The sequence below is a fragment of the Capricornis sumatraensis genome, chromosome 1 (assembly GCF_032405125.1).
Source record: "Capricornis sumatraensis isolate serow.1 chromosome 1, serow.2, whole genome shotgun sequence".
NCBI classification, from domain to species: Eukaryota; Metazoa; Chordata; class Mammalia; order Artiodactyla; family Bovidae; genus Capricornis; species Capricornis sumatraensis.
The window spans coordinates 151,269,805-151,284,810 of record NC_091069.1 but is presented as its reverse complement, the minus strand read 5'-3'; the positions used below and the strand labels follow the sequence as shown (position 1 = coordinate 151,284,810).

At 39.5% G+C, this 15,006-nt stretch overlaps 1 protein-coding gene across 2 annotated transcripts in view; it reads left to right on the top strand.

The window, feature by feature from the left end:
- The first annotated feature begins 2,067 nt into the window (after positions 1-2,067).
- TOMM70 (translocase of outer mitochondrial membrane 70) overlaps positions 2,068-15,006 on the top strand; it is a 38,049-nt gene continuing 25,110 nt past the window's right edge. For both annotated transcript variants that reach the window (XM_068964954.1, XM_068964945.1), the window contains exons 1-2: positions 2,068-2,489; positions 13,583-13,756. In XM_068964954.1, the coding sequence (XP_068821055.1) occupies positions 2,163-2,489; positions 13,583-13,756 (501 nt within the window). In that variant the 5' untranslated portion in view covers positions 2,068-2,162. The remainder of the gene's footprint in view (positions 2,490-13,582; positions 13,757-15,006) is intronic.

Here is a 15,006-nt window from a genome sequence, read left to right as displayed (position 1 = left end):
AGTGAGGTCACAAAGAGAGTGACAACTTTTACTCAGTTTCACATTATATTCAATTAGGAAATGGAATAGACTAGGGAGTGGAAATTACATGTTTAACAAGGTAAAAAAGTAACAAGGACAAATTCATTTACTGATGCCAATCTTAAAAATAAAGCCAACTCTTTAGATAAATAATAGCTACTTAAATAAAATGTTTCAAGAAATTCTTAACATTGTCTTTGGAGGTAACCCAGTGGCTGGGAAACCCCGTAGAAAGGAGACTTCACGGAAACTTTTGTAACTTTTGATTGCAACTATAACAATCCACTGCCTATTACGATAAACAAGTTTCCTTTAAAAACTTTAAATGTTTTAGTTCCTACCAATAATTTGTGATTACTAGCATTCTACAATCCCCTGAGGCTGAAGAAAAACTGAAATTCCAAGAAAGAGGGAGTCTAACTTTGTTCTGAAAAGGCTAGGGGAAAATTACATTAACGGATCAAAGACTTGCTTTTAGGGGTTGGGAATCAGGAAGTGAGAGAAGTCATTGCCTGCAACAATCACTATTTGATCAATTCTACTGCTATTATTTTTAGCTCATCTTTTTAGCCTGTTGCTAAGAAACTCTACAGCCTGAAAGCAATGTACCAATAGGAACCCTTATGAAGCAAGAGAAAAGCAATTATCCTGACTTTCAAATTAGGCCATTCAGTCTATTTTGGTACCATTTAATAAATTATCTCCCTTCAATCTTTATGCAGCCGCTATAGTCTGCACATGCATATTTTCGCGTGTCGAAAATCCTCGGTTGTACCCAAAAGCAAAATCTTCATTTGTAAATTTTTATTATGAGGGTCTGCAGATCAGTATACCTGAAATGGAGAGCCATAGTTCTGGACTCTGATTTTCTATTAATACTTGTCTTTTATTCTTGCAAATACTCTGAATTCTAAACTTCTTGCAAGGAAAATTTTTGTATTTTTAAGAAATCTGGTGCATAACACGGTGACAGGACTTGACAAAGCTATTAGATACATAAAGCTGAAATTTCTACTTGGGAACATGGCAGGACAGTGGGTGGATCAGAGCACTGGGGAGGGCGCGGAGGCTCCAAAGAGCGAGATGTGGGCTGGGGTGTCAAGTGAAATCCAGTATGACACAAATACATACAGGAAAGATGGGAACTCTGGGTCTTCTCATTTCTACCCACTCACTTCGAGAACCTCGTAACACCCAGACGTCATCGCTCTCGTAATTGGTGCAGAAGGTGAGTCGCAGGGACCCCGTTAAAGCTGTTTCAACTGGAGCCAACCTAGATTTCCACCGAGTCTGACTTCTGCCACCCGCCGTTGCCCTCAATAACCTCAAATTCTTCCAAACTAAAATCTGGCCATGGAAGAGCTAAGAAGACCGGTGATACCGGGCTATCTTCAGCTTTTAGCTTTCCTCCTACATTTTTAAAAGTCCTTCCAACCCGATGGTTTCCCGAGACACGCGCACGGACAGCCGAGTTAACTGCCGCCGGGCTCTAAGCAGCGCCAACGTGGCGGTAACGAGAAAACGAGGGGGTCCAAATTCCACCAATGAACTAGGCGGCTCAGCCTCCGCCCCGCCCACCACTCCTGCCAGCCAATAATCTTCAAAACTCCTGTGTTACTCCCGCCCATTCTTAGCGCAGCTTAAGAGCTTGAAGCTTCCTCTGCTCACCCGAACACTTTAACCCGCTGTTTATGCGCCCTTCCTCCGCTTCTCTAGCTCAAAGGGCCCTCGGCCCTTCTTTACTGAAGGCGTAGGGAGCGGCATCGGCTATCACCGGAGGCCCCGGACCCCAGAAGTTAGTCTTACAATCGGCAGCGGTACGAAAGGAAAGAAAAAGGACTGCCTGAGACGTTCAGATCACGCCCAGTTTACCTTGACCCGGAAGTGATTTTCCACTCCTCTTTTCTCCCTGCCCCCTCCTCCCTTTTTTGAGAAGGGAAAAGAAGGACGGCTAGGTCTGGCCCGGCATGCCTTGGGCTTCCGGTGACCTCTGGCCCTTTTCTGTCGTCCGCTCTTGCTGCCTAGCGTGCTTGTTCGCTCACTGCTTTCCTTCCCTACCTCCCTCCCGTTTTCCTTGGGACGCTACCTGGTGACTGTGGCTCCCGCGACCAGCAAGGAGGCGGTGGCGGAGGACACTCGTTATGGCCTCCTCTAAGCCTGTGGAGGCGGCAGTGGTCGCAGCGGCTGGACCCGGTTCCGGGAGTGGGGTGGGCGGCGGCAGCGCGACTTCGGGCCCGGGCACCGGGAGCCTGCCGAGATGGCAGCTGGCGCTGGCGGTCGGGGCGCCCCTGCTGCTAGGCGCGGGTGCCCTGTACCTATGGAGCCGGCAGCGGCGGCGCCGGGAGACCGGGGCCCGAGGCGACTCCGGCGGCCTGAAGCGCAACAGTGAACGGAAGACCCCGGAGGGCAGGGCCAGTCCGGCCCCGGGCAGCGGACACCCCGATGGTCCCGGTACTCACCTGGAAATGGTGAGAAGCAGCCCCGGGCGTGGAGGTAGAACCCGGCGGGTGCAGCCTTTCCTTGACGGGGTTGTGCCCCTCAAGGGGCTTCCCATCAGATGGAAGCTGCCAAGCGGCCGCGCATGGGTTTAGGGAAACTCAGTTCTGGCTGCCGTTATAGGGAATGGAGTAGCCCGAGGGCACAGGTTAGCAACATTCGTTGACAGTTTCCTTTTGGTTTCAGAAAAATATTTGCTTTTGTTCTCAGTGACACAGCGTTTATCTCTATCGTTGTGGGTAAGGGGAGATTTGCTAATGTGATGATTATCTCTAACTAGTGAAGGAAGCCAAATTCCCTTAACGATCGGTACATTGTGATATGAATTGCCTTGATCATTTCTAAGGCCTAGGACTTAATCAGTAATAATCTTTTAATAACAAATGACTCCCTCGGTTGGGGAGTAAATACAGTGACTTGGTGGACAAGAGTAAAATGGTGTTCAGAGGTATTTATTTCATCTGTAGGAGTGAGTTCTTAAACTTAGGTTAGAAGCATCTTAAATTTATTTTTTTTAATTTTACCTGAAAATTTAACATGACCAAGCCTGACTGCGTGATACGGATTCTCTGACGTTAAGCCAAGCTTCAGAGTGCCTGATAAACTGCTCTGTATGGTTTTGTTGGAACTATTAAATCCTTCTGGTATCTGACAGCTGTTGGGGGAGATGGGAGGGAGTGGAATTGGCCTGGCTGCATTCAACAATACAGGAGTGAGCTGAGGGGGGTGGGGAGGATTTTTCTGAGTGTGAAATTGTATAATGCCAGTTACAGTTACAGAGTGAATCAGTTCAGAGGAAACTTTGGTCAGAAAACTCTCAGTTATATATATTTTCAAATTATTTCCAGATTATACTATCCAGAGTGAAGACATGTTTTTATTAAGTGAGTGACTGAAAGTCGGTCAGTCTGCCTGACTCTTTGCCACTTCATGGACTATACAGTCCTTGGAATTCTCTGGGCAAGAATACTGGAGTGTGGGTAGTCTTTCTCTTTTACAGGGGATGTTCCCAACCCAGGGATGGAACCCAGGTCTCCAGCATTGCGGGCTGATTCTTTACCAGCTGAGCTACAAGGGAAGCCCAAGAATGCTGGGTAGCCTATCCCTTCTCCAGAGGATCTTCCCAACCCAGGAATCAAACTGGGGTCTCCTGCATTGCATTTGAATTCTTTACCAGCTGAACTATCAGGGAAGCTCCTGATAAGTAGTCAATTTTAAAGGAAGTTCTGATGTGGAAGCAAACTACCTTAGTTTAGTGCATCCTGCATCCTATATATCAGGCATTGTGCTAGGCCCTGAGAGAATCAAATAGTCTTTCTAAGGGGAGAGTAACATACTGCTTTTAAAAAAAGTATAGCAAAGATGCAGTACGACTATGCTGGAAAAAACCTATGGACTGTGAGAACCAGGAAATGTATGTGTGTTTTATATTGGGGTCTCCACCAGAGTTACCTTGGAAAGTCATTTTATCTCTCAGATGTTGGTGTCATCCCTCTAAGAGAAGAGAATTAAAATATTAGATCTCTTTTATTTCAGCCCTGGGAGTGGTGATCACGGCACCATGAATTAGTCATCAATTGTCTTGTTTTCATGTTTCTGAAAGTCTCTGGCCATTTCCTATTTTGTTTGTTTTTAATCACGGAAGAACAGTGGATAAATAAAAAATACATAAAAGTTCTCAGTTCTATGTGCTGTGCTGTGCTGTGCTAAGTTGTGTCTGACTCTCTTTGACCTTATGGACTATAGCTCGCCAGGCTCCTCTGTCCATGGGGATTCTCCAGCCAAGAATATTGGAGTGGGTTGCCATGCCCTCCTCTAAATTACCAAAAAAAAGCTAGGCTCTGATATTGCAGTTTCAAAAATGACCTACTCCATCTCACCTTTTTGGCATTTGATAGAATTTAGCATACTGTCAGATTTTAGATTTCCTTAAGCCCTATTTTCAGATTTTCAGCATTGTCTAGGTCAACACTGTGATAATTTTTAAATGTCATGGCGTTTGTAGTTTTACCAGAACAATTTTTTAGTTCACATCATTGCTGCTGAAAATTAGACTTCAATATTGACTTCTTTGTATAACTTGAACTGCTTTAAAATGATTACTTCTGACCCAAAATAAAACTGAGCAAAACACTTGCACATACTGTACTTGCAGATTTTATGGAGTTGTACCTATAATCTTACTTTGAGTTACTAGATGATACTTTAGTAAAGCAACAGTAAAAATGTCTTTGGCATTTTTTTTAATGGAAATTTGTATTGTAACTCATGATGATCAATGTATATTGAAAGACTTCGTTCATTTTTTTTATATCCCGATCCTTAGAGTTATTATTAGACTATTTGATGACAAATGGTAATTTATTATTTATCTGTGGTTGGAGAAATTGTTTTATATTTGAATAGCACCTTTAAATTGTCAACCTCAGTGGGCTTTGTAAATAAGAAAACGTTTGTTTGAACTGATGGGAAAACTGACAGAATCCTGATGCTCAATTCTTTTCCACTTAATCAATAGTTCTAATTTTTAAGGGAATGCAGGAATGGACAAATATTGTCAGTTTAGGGCTCAGTATCAGTGAGCAGAATGGAAAATCAGTGGTTATTGTTTGCTGGCTTATGTTTGCCTTAATGTAAAACTGAACTAATTACTGGGCTCCTGTCTGTTGGGTTTGTGATACTCATGTCTAAACAGACTATACAAAATTGGCTTTTTCTGGGATAGCAAATACTTGTAAAGCAAAAAAAATTCTATTTTTGTTTAATTAATGGGATTTCAGGATTTTACCAACTAATTACAGTTGATAGTGTGAGACAGAGGTAAAGTATTAAATCATTTTCCACTTTGGGACATTATAAAATCTACCATGACTTGCCATTTTGTTTCAGTAACTTATTTTGAAAACTTGAGAATTAACAGATTTTTCAAAGTTCGTAAGGTTCTTTGTGAATCATCTAATCCACAGAACTTCTCGGTCTCTGGGCCTGAGTTATTGAAGGGCAGCATCATTCAGATACACACCAGCCATGGCATCTGGCTGCACAAATGTCTTACATATTTCTCTTTTCAAACAACCTGTGAATTTTTAAAAGTGCATTTATTTACTACTGACTTTATAGTAGGGTTTTATCCAATTGTTCATTTGATTACTTAAAAAAGCAGTTATACCAGTTCAGGTTTTTTTTTAATGTTGCACAAGAGTGAAATGTTTAGGAACCACTAATCTAAGTCAATCCTTTAAAATAGGAAGGGAGAGATGTGTGTAAACATTTTAATAAAGAGGTCAAAAACTGATAACCTGCTGTTATCAGTCATGATTGAAATTAAATAATTCCTACCCCAGCTCCAGTGATCTGTTTCTAATCTTTCTTTTTTTTTTAATCAGGATCATCAGTGACATAAGACATAAGACCACCTTTCACTCTTCATCTTACTTGATTCTTCATAGTATTTCACATTATTTTCTCTTAATTTTGTGATTTTTCTTTTGGTTTCTGAGACACTATGTTCTCTGATTTTAGTTGGTCACTTTTGTGTCTATCACAGGCTTTCTTAATGTTCCATACCTTCACTGGATGCTTATTTGCCCTCCAGAAGCTTCACTTAACACTTACATGATGACCCCCTAATTTCTAGCTCAGACCCCTCAAAAGACCCAAATTTAAAGGAAATCTTCACCTCATTACCTTTTAAGTGTTTAACATCGGATTCTCTTGAAAATATTCCTTATCAATGTGGTTCATCTAACTAATTTTCCAAGCCAGAAACTTGTATAACTATCTTCCCTGTCTATTCTTTTCATGTTCTCCACATCCAACCTAGAAAAATATCCAGAACATTCTACTTCTTAAGTATCTGACTACTCGTCCGTTCCCACTGCTATTATATCCTGACTGAATAACTGATACTCTTTATTGTCTTCCTCCAATCCATTTTGTCACTAATAGAGTAAATCCTAACAGTTCCATGTTTAAAACTGTTAAGCGGTATTCTGTTCATTGCTCACAGATAAGTTCAAATTCATCATGATTTAAGACTCTGTGGTCTTGTTCTCGCTTATCTCTAATCTTCATCTCTTGCACTTCCTCTTGTTTCTTGCCTTTGGATGTTCTGTAACACTGTCCATTATGCCTCCCTTTTTATCCTTCAGGGAGAAGGCAGTGGCACCCCACTCCAGTACTCTTGCCTGGAAAATCCCATGGACAGAGGAGCCTGGTGGGCTGCAGTCCATGGGGGTGCTAAGAGTCAGACACGACTGAGCGACTTCACTTTTCACTTTGATGCATTGGAGAAGGCAATGGCAACCCACATTTTATCCTTCAAGTCACAATATATAGGTCATTTCACCTTTTCTGAAACCCTTTTATACCTAAACATACTGTTGTGTGATTGAGTACATCACACTCTGAACTGTTCTCTTCCAAAGCACTTAGCACTAGAGTACTAGAGTCGTTTATTCATGTTGCTACTAAACTTGTGAATCTGTGAAGACTGGGACTTGCTCTATCTTTGTCATTTTTCAGAACTAGCACTTAGAAGGTGTGAGTAAATGAACCAGTGAAGCGTCATTATTTGACATTTTTTTTTTAATTCACAGAAATTGAATACTTTTTCAAAATTTCCAGCTTTTCATTTGTATTCTATCCTGGGGAAATTTGTGTTAACAGTCTTAAACCTCATTTAGGCATTTTTTAAATAAATTGTTTGATTTTGTATGAACTCAAACCATAATCCTGCAGAGGTAGCATCCTTACAAGTGAAAGTGAAAGTCACTCAGTCATGGCTGATTCTTTACGACCCCATGGACTGTAGCCCACCTGGTTCCTCTGTCATGGAATTCTCCAGGCAGGAATACTGGAATGGGTAGCCATTTCCTTCCTTCTCCAGGGGATTTTTCCCAACTCAGGGACTGAACCCAGGTCTCCTGCAGGCAGATTCTTTACCATCTGAGCCACCAGGGAATCCCTCCTTACAAGTATATTCTTCTTAAAGAGTTCTCTGTATTATGATTTAGTAGGTGGGGTTGTAGATTTTTTACATTTCAGGACATAATCTAGAAAAGAACTTTCTTGTTATCTTTAGGTATCTTTTATCTTAAACTTGATTTTTATAAAAGTAGCAATTGGTCAATAAAGTACTGAAAGATTGTTTCTTATGTGGTAAGTGTTCCAGACTTGATTGCTACTTTCCCAAAGCTAGGTTTCAAATTTTAAAGTATGCCTCTGGAATTTGGTCAACTTAAGGGAATAAAACCATTTAAAAGAAACAGTATGGAACCACCTGATGTATATTCTAACTGGATGTCAGTGTGTAATTATGGTGATAAGTTCCCTCTTACCCACTGTTTCAGCTTTCTGTAGTTTCAGTTAACCACAGTAAACCATGATTTGAAAATATTAAATGGAAAATTCCAGAAGTAAATAGTTCATAAATTTTAAATTGCATGCCATTCTGAGTAGCATTACGAAATTCCACACAGTCCCACTTGGTCCTGCTCTGGATGTGAATCATCCCTTTGTCCAGCACATCCCGCCCCTTAGCATTCAGTTAGCTGTCAGATTGACTGTTGGACTAGTAACCTGTATTTTACTTAACACCCCAGAGCACAAGATTAGTGATGCTGGCAATTAGGATATACCGAAGAGAAGCCATTAAAGTGCTTCTTTTCAGTAAAAAGGTGAATGTTCTTGACTTAATAAGGAAAGGAAAAATAATCATATGGTGAGGTTGCTAAGATATATGGTAAGAATAAATCTATTTCTGAAATTGTGAAAGAACGAGAAAGCTGTGCTAGTTTTGCTGACACAGACTGCAGAAGATATAGCTACGGTGTGTTAAGATGGAAAAGGCATTAAATTTGTACAGTGAGCTATTTTGAGAAAGAGACCACGTTCACATAACTTTTATTACAGCGTATTGTAATTGTTCTACTTTGTTATTACTTACGAATCTCTTATTGTGCCTAATGTATAAGTTAAGCTTTATCCTTGATACGTGTATGTAGGAAAAAAATGTATATGTGGGCTTTGGTACTATTTGCCGTTTCAGGCAGTCACTGAAGACGGGTCTTCGAATGTATCTCCTGCAGATTATTGTATCTGCTTACACATGGATTAATGTACCTGATTCTAGCTCATTCTTTTTACAATGACTATGTTTCTGATCACCAGAGTGTTTTTTAAACACTTACTAAGAATTTACAGTGATTCCTATTGCCAAATTTATATCATTGAAAATTCTGAAGGTTCTTACTATAACTTGAGAAAGTAGACGGAGTTGGGTAGAAAGTAACTGAAAAGCAGTGCAGAGGATTCCTGGGAGTTGGGATTAAAATCCCCTATATTATAAAGAATTGGGTAGGTGTATATTTTCCAGTTTAAACTTTTTCTTCCAATAAATTTAATTTCTGCTTGGTATTGGCCTCAAAGCTTGTGAAAATAATGCCCAATTATTATCTAATTACTATTATTAATGTCTAATTGTTATCTTTAGGTATCTTTTATCTTAAACTTGATTTTTATAAAAGTAGCAATTGGTCAATAAAATATTGAAAGATTGTTTTTTATGTGGTAAGTGTTCCAGACTTGATTGCTACTTTTGTAAAGCTACGTAAAGTTTTACGTGACGTTTCGTAATCACTGTTTCGTGACAAAAGTAGAAGGCTGGTGTTGATTGATAAGCTCACATTTTGTCCTAAATTTTATCATTGGGCCAAAATAATTAGCTTTTCTGTATTGTCCCTGTGGTAATGCCATTCTTTCTCTTCATTTTTATTAATGAAGGGGAGCAGTTAGAAAGTAATGTGGCTGTGGAGGGAGTGTGGTGAGCAGAAGGTGATAGGCTCACGGAGACATTGCTCTTCCCAGCTGTGGTTTGGTTGCCTTCTGGAGTGACAGTGGATGAAAATTTGCAGTTTGGTGATTTGCCTGTGTAATTTGATCCTTGTCCACTCAGTGTCATTCAGAGCATCATTTTTTTTCCTAGTACAGTAAGGAAAGGAAATTAAGCAGGTTCTGATTTTGACCCTAGGAGACAAAAAAGTCTGTAATAATTTTTAAAGGGAATCTATTGTAAAACTTGACTAAATGGAGGGAAATGTTAAGTGAAAGAAGTAAACAGTCTGTAAGTGTTCTTGAAAGTTTGTGTTCAAAATGTCTTGGTTGGTTTTAGGTTGATTTAGACTTTGCTGTGAGGGCTTCCCTGATAGCTTTGCTGACTGCTATCAGGGCTTCCCTGCAATGCAGGAGACACCGGTTCGATTCCTGAGTTGGGAAGATCCTCTGGAGAAGGGCTTGGCTACCCACTCCAGTATTTTTGGGCTTCCCTTGTGGCTCAGCTGGTAAACAATCTGCCAGCAATGTGGGAGACCTGGGTTCAATCCCTGGGTTGGGAAGATCCCGTGGAGAAGGGAAAGGCTACCCACTCCAGTATTCTGGCCTGGAGAATTCCACTGGACTATAGTCCATGGGGTCACAAAGAGTCAGACACAACTGAGTGACTTGAAAAAAAAAAAAAAGACTTTGCTGAAATAAAATAAGAAGTACCCATCTTGCTAAGGAGAGGAAGCCTTGTATACCTTTCCATATTCCTCTCTATTCTTTTAACTTATCTGCACTCACATGACTGCCTCTCCTTGTATTCGTGTGATATCCTGTATGTAGCCTTAAACTTCCAATAGACAGGAAAGAGTTCATTGCCTGTTTGTGCTGATGAAACAAAGTCATTACTCTGACCCAAGAAAGTTCTTTTTTAATCCTCAAATCTTTAGTAAAAATAATAACTAGTCAAACATACTTCTCACAGGCATTTAATATAGCAGCTTACTTTCTGTGTCAGTAGTCCCTAGTGTATTAGGTTGTGTATTAGCCATGTTCTCAATGACTTAGAAACATTGTAAACTTTTTATAAGAAATTGAAATAATGTTTATCTTGTTGTATTTAACATCAAAAGTAATTGAGTTTCATTATTTTGAAGTTTTTTTGGAGCACGTAAAAGTTTGTGGTCATGATGTTTTCTTGGTAGAGTGTATCTTTTATCAATAAAACCCCCCTTCTGTGCTCCATCCTTGGCATTTGAATGGTATTTTGTCTGATACTGCCTTCTTTTTTGCAAGAATTTGCATTCTGTAACTTTTTTACGTTCTTTTTCTGACCTGTCATTTTGTTTTAGCTCATGCCTGTAGGTGGCGTTGTAGTTATTTTTAAATTTTAAAAGGTTATTTTTAATAGGGAGATTTAAGCTACTCACATTTATTGTTATTATTGACATGTTTGGTGATTCTTGCCATATTTACTCCACCTTTTTATTTCTTCCTTTATTCTCCCCTTCCTGCTTTTTTGTTTTATTGATCATCTCCCCCACTTTGGAGTTCATTTTTAGTAGTAAGGAAGTTGTATACCTCAGTTTCTGTTCTTGTCTTAAACCTTAAATGCTGATTTAGCTAGGTATAAGATTTTAAGTTCAAGATAATCTTTCTTCGGGACTTTGAAGTTGTTGCTCCATTGTTTTTTAATACATAATGTTGGTGATAGTCTGACCCCAGTTTGGTTCTTTTTTCTTTGTAGGTAATCTGTATGTGTATGTGTGTGTGTGTATATATATATATATATATTTTTTTTTTTCTACCTGAAAACTTTAAGGATTTATACTGTGAAATTTCACCATGATATATCTAAAAATGTGTGTCAGGAATTTTTCTGATATTTTCTGAAGACACTCCTTTCTATGCCTTCCTTCTAACATAGAGAGATAGGTGTTGGAACTTTGGGATTCATACTCCCTGTCATCTGACTCTTTTCCGAACTTCTCCTCCTCCCCTTGCCCTCTACTCTTCTGGCATTCTGGCAGACTCACTTGCCTCTGCCTGCTACCTGTTTGCTCCTCAGTTATGCCCGTTCTGATACACAGTCCATCTATTTTTATCATGATAATTCTTAGTTTTCAAGATGTCTAATTGGTGCTCTTTAAAAGCAGCCTTTTTTAAAATGAATGTGGTTACCGCTCATTCCTCTGATGTTAAATTTTCTGTTTGCTTTGTTTATCCTGCTTCCTCAAATACTAGTTTTTAAACTATGAGTGGGGTGCCTCTCTTTCGTGGTGTTAATTTTCCTTTATGTTAGCAATTCTTGACGATATGGTTTCTTGGAAGACAGACACAGTGTGTTTGTCACTGGCCTTTCGGGTGGAGGGGCTCCTCGCTCCTGGGTGATGCAGCCCTGCTCCAGTGTGGCTTCTGTTTCTCTAGTGGAATGGGAGGATTGATGAGGTTGCTTCAAGTGCAATTTTCCAGCAACTAGAAACCACAACTACATTAGAAGGTCCTAGTTCTATTATGAATGTGCCAAGGACTTTTTTTTACTGTCAAAACTTTTGCAAGATGATTAAGGCTCTTTACAGGTAAAAGATTTCATATTCATATATTACTCTTTTTGTGTCTTAGTTGACTCCTTTCACCCTTTTGCATCTCATTTTAAAATATGCATGTTTCTTATTGGCTTTCTGGTGGCTCAGCTGGTAAAGAATCCCCCTGCAGTCCGGGAGACCTGGGTTCGATCCCTGGGTTAGGAAGATCCCCTGAAGAAGGAAAAGGCTACCCACTCCAGTATTCTGGCCTGAAGAATTCCATGGACTGTATAGTCCGTGGGGTCGCAAAGAGTTGGACATGACTGAGCGACTTTCACTTCACTTATTGACACTAGCTGCCTTAAACTAGCTGTGTAATATTCTGAACTTAGAGTTCCCTACATATCCTTCTTTGCACACTATACTTTTTAAAAACTAACTGTAGTTTCATTTAGACTAAAGGAGAAGGGAAACAAAAGGTAAATGGAAGGAAAAAGTAGCAAAAAAAAAAAAAAAAAAAAGAAGCTTGAGTAAGGGAGAAGATAACAGATACAAAAGCTTACTCTCCTCCCATCATCTCTTCATGACTGAGATGCCCTAGGTCCCAAGCAACTTACCCTTCACAAGGGCCCTGTGAACTTACAGGGGCTTTGTGAGTTTGTTGTGCGGGCAGCTACTTCTGCTTTTGCTTTGTCAGTGTTTACCTGTTGGAAATACATGGGTTCTTTCATAATCACATCTTTGTTAAAATTGAATGATGTTGACAAAGTTTGGGGTGAAGACGTGCCACAGAGCTCTTGGACCTAGTAGCTTGAACCTAAGTAACTGGATTTATCTACAAAGATGCTTCCCAGATGTTGACTGAAGCTTTTGCAGCTGTCCTCAGTGGCTATTAGCTACCAATTCATGAAGTATGTGAATTGGGTCCTCTAGGAAGCAGATACTGAGACAAAGATAGGAGTGCCAAATTTTTATTCATTTGCAAATAATAGCTTTGGGATAACTGTTGTAATGAGGATGGCAAAGTGTGTCTAGTATCTGTTCTACACTGTTGACCAACAACCTAATTGAAAAACACCAATACATGTGATTAAATGGTTTTCAGAATGAAAAAGTCAAATAGCCAATAAACGTGAACAGATTTTCAAATTCATTTATAGTGGATAAAATGTGAATTAAAATAATATCAGAATATTATGTTACACTGGGGTTTTGCAACTTTGACACTATTGACATTTTGGATCTGATAAGTTGTTGCTGCGGGGTGCTGCCCTGTACATCGTAGAATGTTAGCAGCACTCTAGTATCTACCTACTAGATACCAGGGGCATCTCCCCCGACCCCTAGGTGTGAAAGTCCAAAATGTTGTCAGGCATTATAAAATGTACCCTAGAGGGAAAATCATCCCTGATTGAGAACTAGTTTTTTGCCCATTAGACTGGTTATGAAAACTCTTGCTGGCAGAGTTCAGTGGAAAAGTGGTATACCTTAAAGCAACACAGCCTTTTGCGGGGGGAAAGTGGGTTTTTCAAGTTAAAGATTTACTTAGCAGTCCTATTAAAGACTCCTGTCTCCCATGAAGAGATAAATATGAGTGACTTGCGTTGTGACCACCCATTCTGCCCTTCCATTTTTTTCTTCAGTGTGTCATGTAGTCACTGTGAGCTGAATCTGTTACTGCATATTGGTAAGTGTTTCATAATTGTTCCCTTGTATTTCAGAACTCGCTTGATAGAGCCCAAGCAGCCAAGAACAAAGGCAACAAATATTTTAAAGCAGGAAAATATGAACAAGCTATTCAGTGCTATACCGAGGCTATCAGTTTGTGTCCTACAGAGAAGAATGTTGACCTTTCCACATTTTATCAAAACAGAGCTGCTGCCTTCGAGCAATTGGTATGTATCGTAGGTTGGTTTTTCTTCTTTTTGTTTCTCTTTATTTGCATAATGTTTCAGCTAATGCCACTCAAATATGTCTAATACAATTTTTGAAGTTGTTTTGAAATTATAGGGGTTTTGTTTTGGTTTTATATCCTTTAATTACATAGGTTTTTAAGAACAAGTTTTAGTTTTGCTCATTCCACATATAATCCAAAGTTGTATATATCAGATTTTATAAAATTAGATAATAAAAAAGTTAATGTTTCTGGTGACCCCATTCACCTCAGCAGTTTAGGTCTTATTTCTTCAGCTTTTGCCTCCATCTATGTAATAGTAGCATATGTGGGGGGAAAAGACTAAAAGATCAATTCCCATTACATTGTTTGCAATGTATTTTTCTAGTTGCCACTGTATCTGGTACAACTTTTCATAGCACACACAGATCTGTTTCATTCTTTTTAAAGCCAATAGGTAGTAGCTGTTACATAGCTGTATAGTGGAAGTGAAGTGAAGTGAAGTCGCTCAGTTGTGTCTGACTCTTTGCGACCCCATGAACTGTAGCCTACCAGGATCCTCCGTCCATGGGATTTTCCAGGCAAGAGTACTGGAGTAGGTTGCCATTTCCTTCTCCAGATCTTCCCCACCCAGGGATTGAACCTGGGTCTCCCGCATTGTAGCAGACGCTTTACCCTCTGAGCCACCAGAGAAGTCTGCAATGGAAAACATCTCCCTATTGATGAACATTTGAATTACTTCCTCTTTTCCCTGTTGCACTCAGTGTTGCAGTAAATATTTTTTAAATACTTTTTTTGCATACTTTCCTGAGAATAAAATTCAGGAATGGAATTATAAAGAGATAGCATTAGTACCTATTCTAATAATAATATTTGAGCATACTTGTTTTCTAGTATCTCACTGTGTGAGTTGGTCTTAATATTTGCCACTCTAGTAGAAGAAATATTCTATCTTCTCCTTTTTAATTTGCACTCTTAGAGATATTGGTGAAGTGGACCATCTTTTTCTATGTTTATCAGTCATTTGTAGTCTCTACATTTTTTGTTCGACCGTAGTTTGTTGACTGTGTTCTATATGAAAGGTTACTGTAGTAGGAGCCTGAGTATGTAGAAGCAGACAATTATGCACTGAACTCAAAGATCACGCAACAGTGAACTGTTAAATGACATCTGGGTAAGCCTTTGATTCTCTAATAGAGGAATGATTGCGGTTGGTGTGTCAAATAGTGGAAAGTAGAGTGTTACAAATGG